Source organism: Pleurodeles waltl, chromosome 3_1, assembly GCF_031143425.1.
Source record: "Pleurodeles waltl isolate 20211129_DDA chromosome 3_1, aPleWal1.hap1.20221129, whole genome shotgun sequence".
Classification (NCBI taxonomy): domain Eukaryota; kingdom Metazoa; phylum Chordata; class Amphibia; order Caudata; family Salamandridae; genus Pleurodeles; species Pleurodeles waltl.
Genome location: NC_090440.1, coordinates 772,831,422 through 772,850,951, shown reverse-complemented (window position 1 = coordinate 772,850,951; position 19,530 = coordinate 772,831,422). Strand labels below are relative to the sequence as shown.

General features: G+C 40.8%; 1 protein-coding gene across 3 annotated transcripts in view; it reads left to right on the top strand.

The window, feature by feature from the left end:
* Nucleotides 1-1,949: 1,949 nt before the first annotated feature.
* The window catches only part of USP47 (ubiquitin specific peptidase 47), a 1,215,141-nt gene continuing 1,197,560 nt past the window's right edge, over nucleotides 1,950-19,530 (top strand). For 2 of the 3 annotated variants that reach the window (XM_069223600.1, XM_069223599.1), the window contains exon 1: nucleotides 1,987-2,162. In XM_069223600.1, the coding sequence (XP_069079701.1) occupies nucleotides 2,124-2,162 (39 nt within the window). In that variant the 5' untranslated portion in view covers nucleotides 1,987-2,123. Of the gene's footprint in view, nucleotides 2,163-19,530 lie in introns of all 3 variants that reach the window. The other variant, XM_069223601.1, reaches the window with a different exon arrangement.

Sequence of the window (19,530 nt, the reverse complement as noted above, 5' to 3'; positions counted from 1 at the left end):
GACCCTGTGACTAATCAGCACGCGCTGACGTCACAGGGGGGGGTTGTGGGGGTCGGGGGTGGAAGGGGAAGGGCTTCCCCTTCCATCCCTGACTTTGGGGGGGTGGGGGGAAGCACACAGAGGGAGCGAGAGCGCTCCCTCTGGGCTGTGTGCCGAGGACGTAGTGGTTACGTCCTCGGCACAGCAGCACTGTGCCGCAGGACGTAACCACTACGTCCGCGGCACAGAAGGGGTTAATTTACAGCCCAATCGTGGCTGAGCCAATCCCCTTCACTTTCCCCTGACAATGCTGACCAGACGGGTGTCCAACTGACGTAGAAATCTCGCCTTGCTGATCCATTCAGGAGAGGTATAACAAAATGAAATCATATTTGTCATAAATTGTGTTCTTTTCTTTTAGGTACCAACCGCCATATTTCTACTAAGAGCCATTGCTAAATGTTTTCCAAATGAACTTTTGTCTATTTTTTTTTTTTTTTTGCTTGAAAGCCAACCATACTATTTGAATTAGAGAGTTAGTTTGTGTGTCCACATTCAACAAATGTTATTAATAGAGGGTTGATTGTATTCACCTATGAATGTCTAGGTGAATGCTTTTTCAATTGTTCAGTTATTGTTGATATTAATTGTACGGTAACTCTTGAATGTTTAATGTTAAATGCTTTGGTTAAATTTAGGTTTTTCTGGCGTTTTGGTCAACCTGTGTTATTAGTCTATGTTTATCAGTTGGTTTTGAGATTGCTTTACGTGACATTAGCATTGTTAATCTTGGGAAATAAACTTTCTAACTTTACTAAAAGGTGCGGTTATTCATGGTCACATGAGCTAATGTGTGTAAAAGTTTAATGACTCAAAGTTTCTGTTAATGATTTGTTTAATTAAGTTGTATTGTTGTTAGTTGGGTCATGAGAAAAATGTGTGTCCATGGTGGAACTCCTTAGCAGAGTCAAAAGGTCCGTCAAACCTCTAACGCGTCCCCTTATATATAAAATTACCAGAGACCAAATAAGGCCAAACGAGCTCACAATAGTACGCAGGTTGAGTGGTTAGGGCTTGCTCAGAATTATACCGATTTTTTTCTGACTGGGAGAAGGAGCTACTTTAAGTTTTAACGACTAGGACACAGATGGAGTGGTAATGACTTGTTTTTCAGTAACACAAATCACTGGAAACAAAATGCATATAGATCTCGTTCCGAAAGTGATGAGCCAAACGCCCGATCATGTCAATCTGGAGCTACAGCTGGGATTCGAGTTCACACGGCTTTGTGCAAAACGAGTTGAACGAATTTAAATTAGAAGGGAGGTGGACACAGCGTATAATTACAGTACAGTATCGTAGCGAAAGCTCTAGGACTGTATTGTGGTGCGCAACGGTGACAGTCCTGCAAGTAACACCCCGCGACTTAACGCCTACCCGAAGTAGACTAGCATGCATGCCTAAAAGACTGAATACGCAAATCACACTTTTGCGGTAGTGGAATAAGGAGTGGCCAGGATCAGCTGTGCTTGGGAAGCTGTGACTCAGGGTGCAGGTAACACACTTGGTGACGCGTTGCTCCTGGATGGCTCCCGGTGCCTAACACCGTCAAGTAACCTTCTGTGGGGCGAAGACTATGCGGTTAGCCCTCGATCTCGTCTATCCGATTACCAGGATCGTCCAACTACAACAGCCAGCGGTCCCGCTTCCTCCAGAGGCAACCCGATAACACTTGAGTACGTTTCATTCTCTGGTGGTGAAAAGACCGGTGCACGTGTAGTGGCCGGAGAACCGCAGCCAATGAACAACCTGTAAGCATATTCCCATCCAACCCACAAGTTTCTTACAATTTCTGATGCTGACAGCCAATGAGCCAAAATAACGTCCCAAGCCTATGCTATGAGGCGTCTCTTTAACCAATACTACGTCATCAGGCGTACTCGCTGCTCGGAGAATATGTTTCCGCCTTCGTGATTGGTTTTGAGCACCTGCGAGGGTGCCCCTTGTATCTGGCCCTGCTCGCAGTAATTACGGGACAGAAGACGTCAATCAGCCAGTCAGAGGATTAAAACGCACAACAGATTTCATTTTCAGATAACGCACAAGAAATTCGGGACAGGTGGGACACCCTGCCTGCAGCGGACATGGTGCCCGGCGAGGAGCAGCAGCTGGTGCCCAGAGAGGTGAGGAGGGGGGCTAGTACGGAGCAGGGCACAACTACGGAGCTTCTCCCAGGCAGTTTCTGTCTGTGAGATTTGGCAACAGGAACCTTGGTCTGTGACTTTCAGCCCAAGAACAGCAAGACTCAGGTCTGATACTTTCCGGCAAAGCAAGGGTCCCACTCTGACTTTAAGAGCAGAGTCAGCAACAGTCAATTTTTCGACTGTCGTGACAGACACCCCCAGAAACAGTAATAACTGTTAGGCAGTGATGTAAGTCTTCACTGTGGCATCAACCACGACCTTAAACCTGTCAGAGCAGGCAGTGCTGCAAAATCTCAATCTGTGACTGTCGAAGTAAGCACATCAAGGAACTCGCTAGTATCTCTCAGAACACATTCCTTCTAATTTTACGTTGTGTCGATTAGTTTAGGCACAGGAGGGAGTGCCGCTGTGACTTTCACAGCAGATAAAGCTAAGCAGCGATTGCAACGTTCAGAGAAAGTCCAGTGCATTTTTTTCTGTCACTCAACACGCTATATTTCCTTTTGCTTAGTCCACAGCCCTGGGTTGTCCAGTAGACTGGCAAGTGCGCCCATGCCGGTGCTCATGGTAAAATTGAAACCATTTGGTTAGTAGTAGTAGTAGTAGTAGTGGTGGTGGTGGGGGTAGAGGGGAGGGGTTTTCGTCTATTCTGTGTGCGTGTAAAAGTCTTCTCTCTAATAGTTGGCGCCCTGTTGGTGATCCAGTGTTGACTTCATACCTCGGTAAGAGTGCTGTTACAAAGCCCTCTCGAATGACGACCCTGTTTTTCGTTTTTTTTTTTTTTTACATCAACGTTTAGATCATTATCTTGGTGTCTCATGCTGATGCGAGGAGCGTTGTTGAATAGTGAAGTAGTGTTCTGAATATTCGTATAAAATAGTGAGCTCTTTTTCACACTTGCACTAATTTTCATCCTATTCTTTCATTCATTGCCATTTTCAAGATTGAACTATTTTCTGGTTGCAGAAAGGGTCTCTCCACGTGAGGTTATGGACCTTGTCTATGGACAAAGGCCCAGGTGTACAAAAAAATGGTCACAAAAATCTGTTCGCAGTTTCAGATCAGTGTTGAATTTTCGCGAACCAGCTTATGTACTTGTAGGTCATTTTTTAAAATTCTTCTTAAGTGTTAGTTGCAGTCCGACCTACCAAAATGAATATTAATCAGGTAGACCACAATTTGCAACTTACTATGGCTGGAAGGCATCAGAGAGATGGTGACATGCTGGAGTCAGCAGACCACCATGTCTGCCATTGCATTTAAATAAAGTAAACCTTTCTTGTTTTTTTAAAATGTAGCCTTTTTTCGTAAAGGATAGTGTGAGGAAAGCGGTTTATTATATGGTCTGCTTGTGGCACCTTACCATGCATTAAATATACTGCCTGTACTGGGTCCAGTCAGATTAGTTTGAAAAACGTTAGCTCAACCTTGGGTGGCTGTGAGCAGTCAATTTTTATTAAAGGCACAAGTGTAAAACTTTTAAGAAGTACCAAAACAGCTCAATAAGAACGAAACAAGATTCAATAATCTGACACGAGAATATAAAAAAAGTAGGCTCTATTTTTATCTTCCAAGTAATACCTCAAGGACAAAAATCCACCAGAGAGTTCTGGAGATGTGAATTTATAATGGAAAGTGAATCACTTTTTTTTCATTCAACACAATAAACCATTGCAGAGCACCATGCTTGTGGTCCAATTTTGGAAAACGTTGATAAACTTGTAAACTGCTATTCCGGCCCCCTTTTGGTGACCAACTCTGGCAGGGAGCCAGTCACATAGGCCAAAGAGTCTTGATTGAACAGTTATAATATCATTTGGACAAACTGAGTACTGGCCCTGTGCACTCGCCCACAAATGTCCGTTTGTCCAGCTGACAAATTACATAGGATTTATTGAGGGTTGTGGGGGCTAAAGGCTCACATATAATGAAGAAATGTAAATCACACAGAATAAATTGTAAGTATAGTATTACTAAATTGTTTTGTTGATACATACAGGTACACATTCACTATAAATTATGCATATCAATTAATAAACATCAATTACAAAAATTCACAGTATTAGTATATAATTGATATACACTTGAAAAACAACTTTTTAAGCTGTCATAACACTCAGGTGCAGATCTAATCATAAGTACCATCAGTAGCCTTAGCACTGAAGTTGCCAACACATGTTTCGTGGAATCCCCACTACTTCAGGTCTATACAAACATACACACAATAAAAAGAGAAAGAAAAGAACACAAATTAGTTCCTATAATTAACAGGACAAATCCAGACAAACCAAGACCGGCTTGGCTACACCACAAAGAGACATATCTAAGAACACAAAAACCAGAGAAAAGAGACAAAGAGGCAAAGAAAAAGGAGAGAGAATGTACAAAACAGAACAACAATTTGACCAGCAAATACTAGAACAAGAGCTATCATCAAAGAAAACAATAGAAAAGGAGAAACACAAGACCCATTATTTAACGAGCAGAAAGAGAAAAGAGAACAACTAGAACATACAAAAGGTATACCCCATAACAGAAACCACACACAATGTGTAGCAAGAAATAGAAAGCAGGAGGAAGGAAAGAAAGCAAAAAGGCAAACCCATTGATGCTAAACCACGTAGAAAATGCCAGTTAATATAAACAATGCAAACGAAGACATAAAGAATAAGAAAGAAGAGAAGACCAGAGGAACTTAACCCATTCATTCAAATGGAGCTAGAGTGCAAGAATAACTGAGCAGATACCGACCACGAGATGCAATATAACTCAAAAGGATGCATATGTGCCATCAAGTACTTTACATTCCAGAGAAAGAATAACCATAGACCTGGCCAGCAAAAAAACAGACTAATAATAAGAGTATACCATAAAAGTAGAATTGGTGAAACCCAAAATAACTGCGAGCCCAAAGATGAAAACTTATCAAATTGAATACATAAGAGGAATATAAGGCACCTAAGGTTCCTTGATGAGATTGATTAAGCGATCAATATCCAAATCAGCTCAAAAGAAATAGCATACTGGATTACATTGGATTAGTCTCCCATTCGTAGAAGCAGCCTGATTCATCCAAAACGGGGTTCAAAAATAAAATATACAGTTGAAACTTCAAACCCCTGTGAAACCAAAATAAAATTAAATACTTACTCAGACATATATAACATAAATGTTTTCAACTAAAAACTCCCTTGTAGTTTCCCGTCATGAGCCTGCTGCAACGCAAACCTTCCAACAAACACACACTAAATGAACTCAAACCAATGCACCTATCAATACTCTCTCGAAAAGGAAATCATCAAGAAGTCTCCCAGAAAAAGTGAAAATATGCAAAGAGGTAATGTTTTAAAACATCATTACCGCATTGGAAAAACAAAACGCAACAAACCCACATACAGCTATCATCCCTCATAACTTGTAAGAACTTGAGCTTGACATGGTTTCCTCACTCTGCCCTTAAACATCATTACCACATTCAAAAAACATAAATATGCTCCCATAAACCAGTCATTCCTCATTATTCACAACAATGTCAGCTTAACATAGGTCCTTCACTCAGCCAGAATTGAATACTTACAAAGCTAGCAGCTCGTTCACGCATACACCTAATCGGCAAACAAAAAGTCTAGTGCGCTCTAGCACAAGTTTATGTACTACTACACAGACAATCAAGTAGTTGCCACCACCTGATAAGGAAAACCCTGAATCGCTTGTTGCGAATTTCAAACATAACCAATCACCATCTGCTCAGTTCTAATCCACTCCGGAGTGTATCCATAGAACAAAACAATGGCAACTTTTAATCTGCATCATATGGCCAGCGCTGGTTTTGAAAGGGAAGTCTGAGAAGAAGAGTCTGAGGCAGCTGATTTTGTGTTTTTCCTCTCACTGCACATAGTGTCTCAATAACCTGTCATAAAACTGTCCTACACTTGTCTGGTGTTGCGTTCTTATTATATGTGGCCTAGTGCTGGAGACCAAGATTTCCAAAGTAAATTTCTCTCCTCTTGTCAGAAATGCTCATCACCATGGTCTTGGTAATGCACTGTCACCCAGTAGTCTGTTGTTCTGTTCTGGCGTGCACTGAAAGTTTGTTTTACACATGTGGAATCTGGAATCTAGTAGCTCTCCTAATAAAATGAGAGAATTGGGTGAATTCAGTCTCGCGGGTTGTTTTGTAGTTCGCATTAATCCTGTTTATGCACTGTTTCACATCAACAAAAACAATTTTTTACTTCGAGATCCTACTGACCTTGATTGCAAAAGATGGGCCATGTGTACTTCACAAGAGTGTTATAGCTTGTAGGCTTTCACTCCATGATATCTTTTGGGCTGTAAACATGGGTTTCTATATTGTCGCGGTTTTAACAGCAATATTATGTGAAGTCCAATCCAACATCCGCCCTTATTTGAATTCACCCCCATTAGTTGGTTCCGTGTCGGCCACAAATCTTCCTTGTTCCCTGCAATGTTATAAGTCAGTCCCTCAACCCATTCTGTTCTAGAAGTGAAATAGAACGCTGGCAGTCCCTTGAACAATTGTAGAATTATTTCATTGTAGTCCTTCTTTTTTAATGCAGATGACTTAAGCAAGTGCTGCATCGCTATCCCTCACACAAGGAAATCGGAGCAGTGTTTGGGCAAACGTATTTGTATTTAATAGATTGACGTGCCTGTTCATTTGACTTTCAGACTGATCCCAGATTTTTTTTTTATTTCCGAGTATCCAAGTCCACTGGACATACTAAAAGTGTTTCTATATTGCTAATTTGCAAAAAATCCTTTACTGGCAAACACACCTGGTGTGAAAACCGTCAGACTGCCCTTTATCCTCAAATGTGATATTGCACAAATCTACTTTTCTGTTGATGCTGTTGGATCTGTTTTCTTTTGTTATGTTCTGAACAAACAGATCAAAATGTACATAACATGTACTTCTGTGTGTTTGTTATGTACGAGAAACCTATTAAATTTGGGTAAAAAACGAAACTGAATGAACGTCGGCCCCGCTGGAGGAGTCTTACTGTTTATCTCATGCTATTGACTGTTTCGTGTAGTATTCTGCCTCTTATGGAGTGCTTGTATTGCGTTGCATGAAGAGCTATTTTACATCTGAAAAATACACTGAATAATCGCATACCACATTCTGTATTTCTTTTGGGCATTGTGTGTATATAAAGAATCCTTTTTAGTTCAAGCGCACCAGTGCTCTGACGTGTTGTAATCTATCTGCGTTCTTTTAAACACGCCCACCGTAAGCCCAGCACCATCACTCGTTCATGGACCTGCTTTTTCAAAATCCTTTGTTATCATTGGTAAATGCCTTATGTTTGTCTCTCCTTGGGGCAGTTTTGTTACTGCCTTGCAGACTGCCCCTGTTACATGGATACTTGCAAGGTTGCCAGTAGGTTTGACTGCAAGCAAACTTTTTTTCCCTTTTGTGTCTCTCCGCGCAAATGCTCATGGTGACTGTGGCGCTTTAAATTGACTTGCTTATGTCAACTGTTTTACTTTTAATTTTCAATTTATGTGCCAAGTAAAGTCCACTTAGGAATTTACAATGCTAATGGCTCTAACTTGAGTAACACGAGACCCATTGCATTGCAAATGCTTGTTGCTTTTTTTTTTTTTTTTTTACTGCAGCACACCACCACCCATCTCTTTTGTTTTAATGTTTGCAAATCCTTTAAAAAAAAAAAAAAGATAATCCTAATTCTTCCTTGTACACTCAATAATCCGAGCCCTAAAAGTAATATCACTTAATTTTTTTAATTCTTGATAAATGCACTCTCATTTGCTAGACCACTTCTCCATATTTGATCAAGGTGAACTTATCAACAATTTACATTTAGGGCTCGAATAGTGCAGATGGTTTGCCTCTGGTTCTAATCCTTATTTCCCTGCTGCTGTGGTCACTTCAATATACCACAGCACCTGAGATGGAACCAAAAGTGGCGTTTGTCATTCCGTTTCAGAGGAGAGTGGTTCTTTTGTCCTTTGTCACTAGATCGAACATACTAGACAACACTGTCAGTTGCGAGTATTGTGGTTTGCCCATTGGTTCGCTTTGCTGTCGCACTCATTTGGCTGTTTCATGTTCATGTCCAAGCTCGTGTTTGAAGCTCCCATGGAGCTTTGCATCTTTAACATCTCTTTGATTGGCAGGCATCTCTGCTCCCACTGCTTGCTTTTAAAGCACTATTTTTTTTATTTTATTGAAGCGCACCATGAGAGTGCATTTATTTTTTTAGATGCCCCCCTTGTGTACTTCTCTCCCGCTGCAATCATGTTACTCCGTTTTCAGTGTGCTTCTCCCTGCCTTCTCCCTCTTGTGCTCACCTGTGCTTCTCACTGTTGCCTTCCAGTGTCCTCAGTGTTGCTCCCCCCCACCTGCATGTTCCCTCCTCCAGTTGTTACTTTTCAAACTGCATCCTCTATAATGCTTTCCCCAAACCCTGTGTTGCTTCCCTGTCCCTCCTGCGTGTATTGCTTTTGTCACGCTCCGCGTTGCCACTCACCCTCCCAGTATTACATGTATAGTACCTGCACCCTCCTTGTTTTGCTTTTATGTCCCACTATCCCCTGTCATCCCTTCGTATGCTTCTGCTCCCCCATTGCTTCAATACTGCACTGCTCACTTAAAACTTATAAAAGTTCTAATTTTTTATTTTCCTTATAATTACTGATCCACCTTGGATCAGTAACTAAAGAGAAAATAAGCATAGGCAAAGCCAAAAGGTCTCGCCTTTGGGACCTTATAAGTTTTTAACCATGCAGCACTGTAACAGTAGGGCGCTGATCCCTAACCTAAAGGCTCTTGATTTGCAAATGGAGTGATGCGTGCCCGAACCTCGTTCCTTCCTTCATTCATCACTCTGGCAATGTATTATTTATCCGCCGTGCAACATTCTGCCTTATTTTTTTGCCAAACGGGACAAATCAGTGAATTATGATTCCAGAGCCGGCTTTGCAGTGTACTACTGACCGCCCCCTTCACCACCCTACCCCTTCTTTTTTGTGTGTTTCCAAGGTAGGCAATGCTCGTCACTTCAGCCACGGGCCTGTGAGTGACAGCATATAATCTTTTGAAATTTGGTGCACTTTCACAGTAATGTGACATTTTATCAGCCGGCTGACTGCTTTCATTACTGGGATTTATGTGCAAAATCCAGTGTATCTCTGTGGAGGGAAAGGGGAGAAGAGGTGGTGGCAGGAAAGAGCGGGTATGTTGCAATAGAGGTGCTTCTGTAGCCCGACTAACTGTCAAGAGGCCGATTCAGTGCTCTTCCGACCAGCTGAAGGGTTCTTGTCTGCAGTTGATATTGGTATGGTGTTTTGATGGTAAATGAAAAATACCAGTCTGGGTAAAGTTGTTAAACCAATGTTATCTTTACATGTGTGCGGAGCGCTGCTGTGGTGTTGTGGCACTGACTGTCTGGAGGAATTGCTGGTCGGGTTAAAAAAGGTGTGTGGTTGTAATATGACCTATATGAAAATATTTAGGTGGGGTGCATAGACCTGGTCAGGTGGTATCATGGTGAACTTCATGCTACGTGTTTATAGAAGAGGAATTAGTGCTGATGAGAACAGGAAAACAGTTTAGTCATGTGGTGTGACTTATTTTTCTAGTTGATGTCTGTAGCAAAGGTTAGACAAGACCAGTTTAAATCCCTATAAATCTTTCCATTCTTATAAGACAAACTCAACCAGGCCTTGAGAGGATACAATGCCAAATAAGAGACTGGAGTGATTACTTGTGATCCACCATAAGGCTGCCCAAGCGCTTGGTTTACCACCTGCCTCCTTGGCCCAGTAATGCATGCCAGTCAGGAAGGCAGCACACTTTAGCGGGCCTGCCATGCAAAAAGAGTGTGCACTAGATGCTTAATCAAAGTTGTATCCTTCAATCTGGTGTAGTATTTCCTAATTAGTGTTATTTTCTGTTGGCCGAGGAACAAGCTGGCACCTGTGCGTCTTTTTAATGAGGTGGCTTCACAGCAGCAGGTGGCACAGAGATTTCAGTGCTTCAACATTCAGTTGCGTAAAACATTGTTGGTGCAAAGTGCACTAGGTTCTTGCTGGCAGCTGTATCTTCCATGGAAACAAAAAAACAACTTCCTGTTCTCTATGAACGTCATTGTTTTGTTCAAAACTAGACGGGAGGAGGGGCCATCACACGCTGTACTAGGAGAAAGCATGATGTAGTGCGATGGGCAACAAAAATGTTCTCTTAGTAAAATCGCCTGAGAGGGAGGTAAGCACACAAAGGAGGGACATTGAGAAAAATGCCCCAATGAAAAGGAAGCATTTAAGACCAGCACAACAAAGAACGAGTGGCAAGAGTGGGCGTGGTTAAAGCCTATAGACTGAATACAGCATGTCTTGCAGACAGCACTGATGCTGCATAGGCTCGCCTTAAAAGTGACTGCGCCTATAAAATGACATGGGTGGCCGCTTCAAAGGCTTTTTTTTATTAATAACTTTAGTCACTCACAGCATCGGGAAAGGCCAGTAGGTCAAAAATGTGGGACCTAATGACTTTGCCAGAGTTTATCTTTATGCTCGCTTAAATGATTACACAATCCAAACAAACTCCAGAAAGTTATTGCTGCATGAAGGCGTGTAACCAAACCTTTGCCTGTAAGCCTTGCACCATCAAGAGGGTAAATGCTGGGAACAGCTACCCTCTGAACTCAGTTAGCTGAAAGGGTTGGTCCTTAAAGGCTGTTGTAGCTGGTCATAAGTCTCCCAGCGCAGCGAAAGGAAGGTAGAGGTAGATCTTGGGTTATGCAAGTACTCCAAGAGATTGAGAAGATGATGTCAGAAGACCATGCCGTCATGAGATTCATGTCTTTGACATGATCCTTATATTACTTGAGCCTACGTGGCAAGTCCAGCAATAAAGCTGATAGTTGTGGGCTGTCTTGCTTTTTTATTGATTGTAAAATCGGTGTTCAACCATGTTGACTACTGATTCTGGTAGCACAAATTGCAAAATGTATTATAAAATAATCACTAATCAGAGTTTGATTACTGAATATCATACCTATTCAAAGCATAGTGTTAAAAATCCCATAAGCAGAACATTAACAGGTCAAATCCCAATTTCAGTCTGAGTTATGTCAGTGCTAGTCCCTCTTCTTTTATGTTTATACTTAAGGGATCTACTTTAATATTTTAAGTGTTTCCTACCTAATATTGTATTGTATTTCGATAGTTATTTATTCAAATGATAATGTGGATTGTGATTTAACGGAGGTTAGCATATGAAGAATATAAAAAAAAATAAAACAGATTGGTGAACCGACAAAACTAAATACAGTTAGTATATGTTGTATAAAAGAAGAACTATGTTGGAGTCAAGGCAATCAAAGAAACCTTTGTGGAATTTGCAGGTTATCTGCCTGTTGAAAATAAAGCTGATTTACGGTTATCTGGAGATCATTTTTAGTAATGGTTTTTGCCTTGCAATTACACATCTTTAAACATCCCTGCTGGTCGGGCCACTGGTTGTCTCCTGAAACCTTTCCCTCTATGGGACCCTTCATTGAGTTGGTGGTTGGCTGAGCATTCTGCCACTACCATCCCCTTCAAACACCCTTGGCCTAAAGATCTTGCAGAGGCAGAGCTAAACTTAGTCTAAGACAGTTTTCATTGCTGACAAACTTTCTGAGATCATTGATGAAAGGGTGACTGAAGGGAGAACACTGAGCACTTGTAGCTTATTTTTCTAGGTACCATGTTCTGCGATCCATTTTTATCAGCAGAACCCAATGGCAATGTCTTTTTTGGAATTGCTGGACCGATGGATCAATTGTTGGGAATCACTGGTAAATCTCCCAGAAATGGGGAATTCTTAATGCCTTTCAAGGGCTTGTGTGACATTTCCCTCCAGCAACAATTGCGGACTATTGGCAATGTCTAACCAGTTTATCATGCGGTTGGCACATACATGCTCCAGCCTGAGCAATTTGGTTGACATGTCAGCAAGTTTGCACATTACTTTCCCCTCCTTTCTGTCATCTAGGTTGTCTGTAACCTCATCTGTCACTGGATCTTCTCTGGCTCTCTTAGACCTCTGCTGTGCTCGGTCCTCAATGGCCATTGCTGCAACCATCATCACTTGCTTTCATTTCCATCTTTGCTTGTCTGAATACCATACCTGTCCAGCGTCCTGTCTCACTAATCTCTCACCTTCTTCCTGGATTAAACACTGCTGGCAACTGCTCATGGGTGATTCCCTAGCCCACCTTGCTATACCTTTTAGAAAATAGTTAAAGAGCTGTATATTGAAGCCACAACCTATCTATGATCTAGCATACTAAAAACAAAAGCACAGTTCAGGTTTTATTTTCATTGCCCCTTTCCACTTTCAATAAAAGGATATATTTTAGGGCATCTTCTCTGTTAATTTTTAGACATTCTGAGTTTGAGGAGGAGGTGTAGAGGATACCTGTGGGACACACTAAGTGCCAAGGCAGAGCCGCCTGCTTACAGCAAGGTCTAAAACAAAATACCTGTAATAAAGGCTTAAGGTACTTTTGCCTGCTCAAGAAAGGAGTTGCCTGTGACTCACAAAATCTCTAGTAGCGGACGGAGACTGAGACTCAAGCATTTGTGTCTGACTTATAGCGGACCTATGATAATGGCCTACATCGCTGCAGCCTGCATCAGGAAAGTGCTGATAGTAGCATTTCAAAACTCGGAGGGAATGAGAATAGCATATTAGCCTTAGGATTATTAAAAAAAAAAACAGTTGGAAAGTACGAATATGGTAATTAGTAGGACTGAGTGTGCAATATGAATTAAACTTGTAGACCCCAATAGTCTTGCTTGCAGTCCGTTAGAATCCACAGTGTCTTCGAAACTGATTGTCCATTGGGTGGTGGGTTTGGTGTTGGGCTTCTGGGCACTTGGGTTTATGTGTGGCATTTCATACTCGTATCGCTCCATCTTTCATCCAGGTCTTATGAGAAACTAGAACAAATATCAGACATTTCGAAGCACACAATGCAGTGGCAATGTATGTAACATTTTGGCTCGCACCCTTGTTCCATTGAATGGGACTGTAATCATAGCTGTAGTAAGAAGACCATGTTTCCGAAAACAGCTGAGCACTCGTGATACTTCTTGGATAGTATTACATTGTCGCCCTCACCCGTGATATTTTGAGTACACTGCTTTATAACCTAAAACTATAAATACATTTAAGATGATATTTTTGCACTAGAACGTGCCTGACCTTTTGGTTTGTGTTGTTTTTCGCTTTTTAACTAAGCAGTTGAAGGCTTATTTAAAAAAAAAAAAAACGCAGCCTTTACTACATATTCGAGATTAATGTACCTGTGTTAAAATCTGCTACCACCTTCTGGAGAAATCCATGGCTGCTCGACATACCTAACCTTGGAGATTCAGTTAGGCATATAGCTTAATTCCGTCAGTCAGTTAGTTTGTTTGTAGTATCTGAGGCTGTGATAGAAAATAATTCCCCACTCTCCAGACACTACCAAATGCCATGTAACTGGCATAGGACAACTGCAAATGCCCTCACAATTGGAGCTTGTGGAGGTCTTTGTTTAGCTTGGAGTTTAACACTTTTGTTTAAAAGTTACCATAAAATCTTACCATATATCGGGCATGCTGGAATTATGCAACACTGTTGTGTTATCTGCAGAATTACGAATTTCCCACAGTTGTCACGTAATCTATCATTTGCTGCTTAATTTGAAGATGTTAAGAAAAAATAGTAGCTCAGTTCGGTCAAATGCTAGTAAAACACTGACACGTTTTACTGTGCAGTGGAATGCCCTTCACAAAGATTGGCTGGCCTCCTTTCAGTTGCTTAGTGCTGTATGAGTGTTAAACTGATACTAACGCAGTGAAAAATTTGCATAGACAGTCTTTACATATGTAAGAAGCATCAGCAGAGCCTATAGGTCAATCCTATATGAGAGCTATTGGCTTTAGCAATGTTGTACACCTGTGTGGCTGCTGTTCAGCATGGCTAAAAGTTAGTGGGATGGAAGGGAGTGGAGTTTAAGGCAACCACAAACAAACCTGTGGGACAGAAGTTAAGAGCAACCCATAGTGTAGCATGGAAGAGGACATGCTGGACAGAAAAAATGGCATAAAAGTGTCCTGAATCACAGCAGTACTGAGTAGCCAATTAGGAGGTAGCTAAAAAGAATACCAATTAAGCCAGCACATGGTAAGTAATGGGTGGTCTCCAAGCCCTTTAATGTATATAATACCTCGCAGCAACAGCGCATATGCGCTGTTAGACGAGACCTAAAAATGACGATATTAAAGTAATATTATCACAAAATGTGCTGCATCATGCCACATGATTTCCCGTTTCTTGCTACATAGTTTAGCCGATACTACTGCATTATTAAATCTGTCACCCATTTCCAGTGGCCTTATAAATTTCATAATTTTGAGTATAATTTTATGTACAGAACATCACAGTATGTATTTTTCATTTAAAAGAAAGATTTATTGTTGGACTTCGCTAGCTTCTTTCCCGATCTCTCCCTTGTTCATGTGGCTTCTTCTGCTTTCGACCCAAGAACGCAAATTCGGTAAATCACGTGCATTTTTGTTTATTGGTCATTCCAGATATGCTATATTTTCAAAGTATTAAATATTTTCAGATATTCTGTGTCAACAGATTAAATTTGTTTCAATAAGATACCTTTACCATCACAGTTTTTCAGATATTTGGTGCTGGGCCACATGCTTGCAGAATACAAATTGATTAATAAGTAGCTTTTTGTTGCTAATGAACTGAATGTACAGGGTAGATTTCCTTCCATTGTTTACTGTGGGCTGTCTTTTGTGGTGTGACGTTTGTGTAAAGTAAAGCATTAACTGGCCAGCCGAATGCTCATTTCACCAGAGGATTCACTGACGTTTTACGTAGTGCAGTGGTGAAGTGGCAAGGGGGGTGGACTCAATAGTAGGGTATTCACTTGTGTTTTGAACCATCATTTTCTTCACCTTAAGGACGCTGCCCCTCAGTCTTAGTAGTGTGTAATACGCTTGATACTATGTGCATACAGGGAGTGCAGAATTATTAGGCAAGTTGTATTTTTGAGGATTAATTTTATTATTGCACAACAACCATGTTCTCAATGAACCCAAAAAACTAATTAATATCAAAGCTGAATATTTTTGGAAGTAGTTTTTAGTTTGTTTTTAGTTTTAGCTATGTTAGGGGGATATCTGTGTGTGCAGGTGACTATTACTGTGCATAATTATTAGGCAACTTAACAAAAAAAAATATATACCCATTTCAATTATTTATTATTACCAGTGAACCCAATATAACATCTCAACATTCACAAATATACATTTCTGACATTCAAAAACAAATCAGTGACCAATATAGCCACCTTTCTTTGCAAGGACACTCAAAAGCCTGCCATCCATGGATTCTGTCAGTGTTTTGATCTGTTCACCATCAACATTGTGTGCAGCAGCAACCACAGCCTCCCAGACACTGTTCAGAGAGGTGTACTGTTTTCCCTCCTTGTAAATCTCACATTTGATGATGGACCACAGGTTCTCAATGGGGTTCAGATCAGGTGAACAAGGAGGCCATGTCATTAGATTTCCTTCTTTTATACCCTTTCTTGCCAGCCACGCTGTGGAGTACTTGGACGCGTGTGATGGAGCATTGTCCTGCATGAAAATCATGTTTTTCTTGAAGGATGCAGACTTCTTCCTGTACCACTGCTTGAAGAAGGTGTCTTCCAGGAACTGGCAGTAGGACTGGGAGTTGAGCTTGACTCCATCCTCAACCCGAAAAGGCCCCACAAGCTCATCTTTGATGATACCAGCCCAAACCAGTACTCCACCTCCACCTTGCTGGCGTCTGAGTCAGACTGGAGCTCTCTGCCCTTTACCAATCCAGCCACGGGCCCATCCATCTGGCCCATCAAGACTCACTCTCATTTCATCAGTCCATAAAACCTTAGAAAAATCAGTCTTGAGATATTTCTTGGCCCAGTCTTGACGTTTCAGCTTGTGTGTCTTGTTCAGTGGTGGTCGTCTTTCAGCCTTTCTTACCTTGGCCATGTCTCTGAGTATTGCACACCTTGTGCTTTTGGGCACTCCAGTGATGTTGCAGCTCTGAAATATGGCCAAACTGGTGGCAAGTGGCATCGTGGCAGCTGCACGCTTGACTTTTCTCAGTTCATGGGCAGTTATTTTGCGCCTTGGTTTTTCCACACGCTTCTTGCGACCCTGTTGACTATTTTGAATGAAACGCTTGATTGTTCGATGATCACGCTTCAGAAGCTTTGCAATTTTAAGAGTGCTGCATCCCTCTGCAAGATATCTCACTATTTTTGACTTTTCTGAGCCTGTCAAGTCCTTCTTTTGACCCATTTTGCCAAAGGAAAGGAAGTTGCCTAATAATTATGCACACCTGATATAGGGTGTTGATGTCATTAGACCACACCCCTTCTCATTACAGAGATGCACATCACCTAATATGCTTAATTGGTAGTAGGCTTTCGAGCCTATACAGCTTGGAGTAAGACAACATGCATAAAGAGGATGATGTGGTCAAAATACTCATTTGCCTAATAATTCTGCACTCCCTGTAGTGTTATGAGATGGGAGGAAAAGGGTAAGTTTCCCTGCAGCTGTAGTTCTTTGCCAGTGGTGTTTTTCATGATGATCATAGCAGACAGATCTCCTTTTTACCCTCAAGGTAGTTGGTGCTTTGCAAAAATATCTCAACTTAAACGGCGTTGGGACAGCATAATGTTCAGTGTGACTGTTTTGTCTGTTTTTATGTTTAAATAAATGTGCTTCCCTGCTTATACACTAGATTTAAAAGAAATGCTAATCTTAGTGCTTCAGAATTTTTCTGGGATTGTTATAGACCTTCTTTAAGACATGTTTGCTTTATAGGGAAGTATGTTTGCCCTTTCGTTTTTTCCTTTTCACTCTTACTCAAAGGTTCCTCCCTCGCCAGTGCAAAGCCTCAAAAACAATTCTGTATCACTTATCCGCGTATGAGGTGAGATTGTCTATTGGATATTGCAACTCATTCTCAAATCATAGCAGTTGGTAAATATTTATATTTGAAGTATATACTAAACAATTTCTTATTGTTTGTTTTATTCGTCCTATATGCAAGGAGTAGTTTCTCAAGATAGCCATTACTCACCTCATAGAACAGTGTCCAGTTTCTCTTTATTAAATCTTTTATCTTATTGCTCATATTAAAGTTTGTAACACACAAAATTCTTTCTTTATCCTGTTTTCCTGCTTCCTTACTCAAACAGGCTGTCCCTGTTGTAATATTTGGCTTGTTTGTATCATTTCAAGTGCTTTAGCATGTATCTCGAAATTGGTCCTATCTTTTACAATTCCGATGTATGCAAAGGAATTGTCCAAAAGATATATTATCCTTTTGGCAACTAGTATGGTTACTTGTATAATAGAGCAAAGTATTTCGTTGGTTTAGTAAACAGTTCCACCTCCAATTTTCTTTCAACCCCTTTTATTTTTTATATCCCAAAAAATTACACTCAGATTGACTCATTGGCGAGGTAAACCTCAAATTCAGATCACCACAGTTCAACCATTCAATAATGCAAGTTAAATTCTCTCCAGTTACTTGTCAATTAAAAAATACATCGTCAATTTTGTGGTATACTAGTATATAAGGCTTCAATGTCTAATGACACCAGCCAATCCTTCAATCTTACATATCATATCTGTGGTATCTTTGACGTAAGAAGCCTGTTTTGGCACTAGAGGCTTCAAGAAGCAATCTACCTATTTACTAATAGGCTCCGTAAGGGAATCCAGGCTAGAGACTTTGGGTTTCATAGGGGGATCCACTAGATTTTTGTGTACCTTAGGGAGTCCACATAGAGAAGGTATTTTAGGATGTTTATTGCATAAAAAATCAAACTCATCCTGACACAATAGCTCCTCCTTTTTTGCATATTTTAGAAATGTGTCTAGTCTAGCTGCTAGACTCTTCCATCCCTCTCTTAGATTTCCTATTGTGAGTTTCCCCCTGCAGGCGGGCATATATCCTTCTATTACAGTCATTAGTATCCATTCCAGCTATAATACCTCCTTTGTCTCACTGTTTGATTGTAATAGAATCATTATTTTCTAGACATTTTAGGGTTTCTCAGTGTTTCCTAGACCTATTTTTACACCAAAACTTTTTAGTAAAAAGGTTTTCTATTCCTTTCGCAATCACCCTCGCAATACTGCCACTTCTTTATCCACCATCGGCCTAGAGGGTGTCCAAATTGAAGGTGAGTTCAATCCCGACCTATTTTGCTTGGGTTCTACATCTTTACCCATGAGGAACCTTTTTAAACCTAATTTTCCTTAAATAGATCTTTCATATCCCTTTCTACCTCAAATCTATTTTCTGGGGCCATAAGGGCAAAGTCTAACCCACTTCCAACACTTCCTCTTCTTCAGTACTTAACAGCCTAGAGGAAATATTTATTATAGCTGCCCTCTTGGTTTCTACTCCAAATCTTTTTGACTCATGTATTGCCTGCTTGGACCCTAGTTCTAGAGCTGAACCCCTCCCCCCCCTGCCTCAGGAGTTCTGATTGGATTTCTTCTGTTCTTGGTCTCTATGCTTGGACCTCCCATTGTCTCTCTGCTCTCTTTGCCATATCTGTAATCATGTACATTTTCCTCTTCTGAATCCATACTTATGTTTGAAGTGTCTGAGAAAGTCACATGTTTCTTAAACCCTCTTCTTTTATTTTGGGACAATTTTTTTTATTATTAACCCCATTTATTGTTGTGGTGTAGTGTTCTGCTTGGAGATATGGATACATCTTCTCCACATTATATTGACTGACATCTTTTTTTTTTTTTTTTTTTTCAGTTTTTTATTTTTTATTTTTTTTTAATTCACTTCTGAATCTTCTCCAATTTACGTAATGCCTCTTCCACAGCTCCATTTTTAGGTTGAGCGTAAGCGTGCAACCTCTTGTATACTTCTTCTGTGGGCTTCCAGTAATTTAATTTGTTTGTTTCAATGTTCTTTAAAAATCCTTGCTTGCTAGTGGTCAGTCATGCCTCCTTTGTCCCTCCTTCTGTTTGGGAGCAGGGACCAATTACTCTATAATCATGCTTGGTCCTCCTTATCTGGTCTGTAGGTGATTTTTTTTTTTTTTTTTTTTTTTTTTTTGCTTTCTTTCCTGCTCCTGTCCAGGGAAGCTTCCCTTTTCATTTGCAGAGCATTCTTGCTCTTACCTTAGCTGTAAACAAGACTACAAATCAGGCTGTTATCCTGGACACATTTGGTCTTTGGGGGCACTCTGCATCCTCTCACAGATGCCTGGTT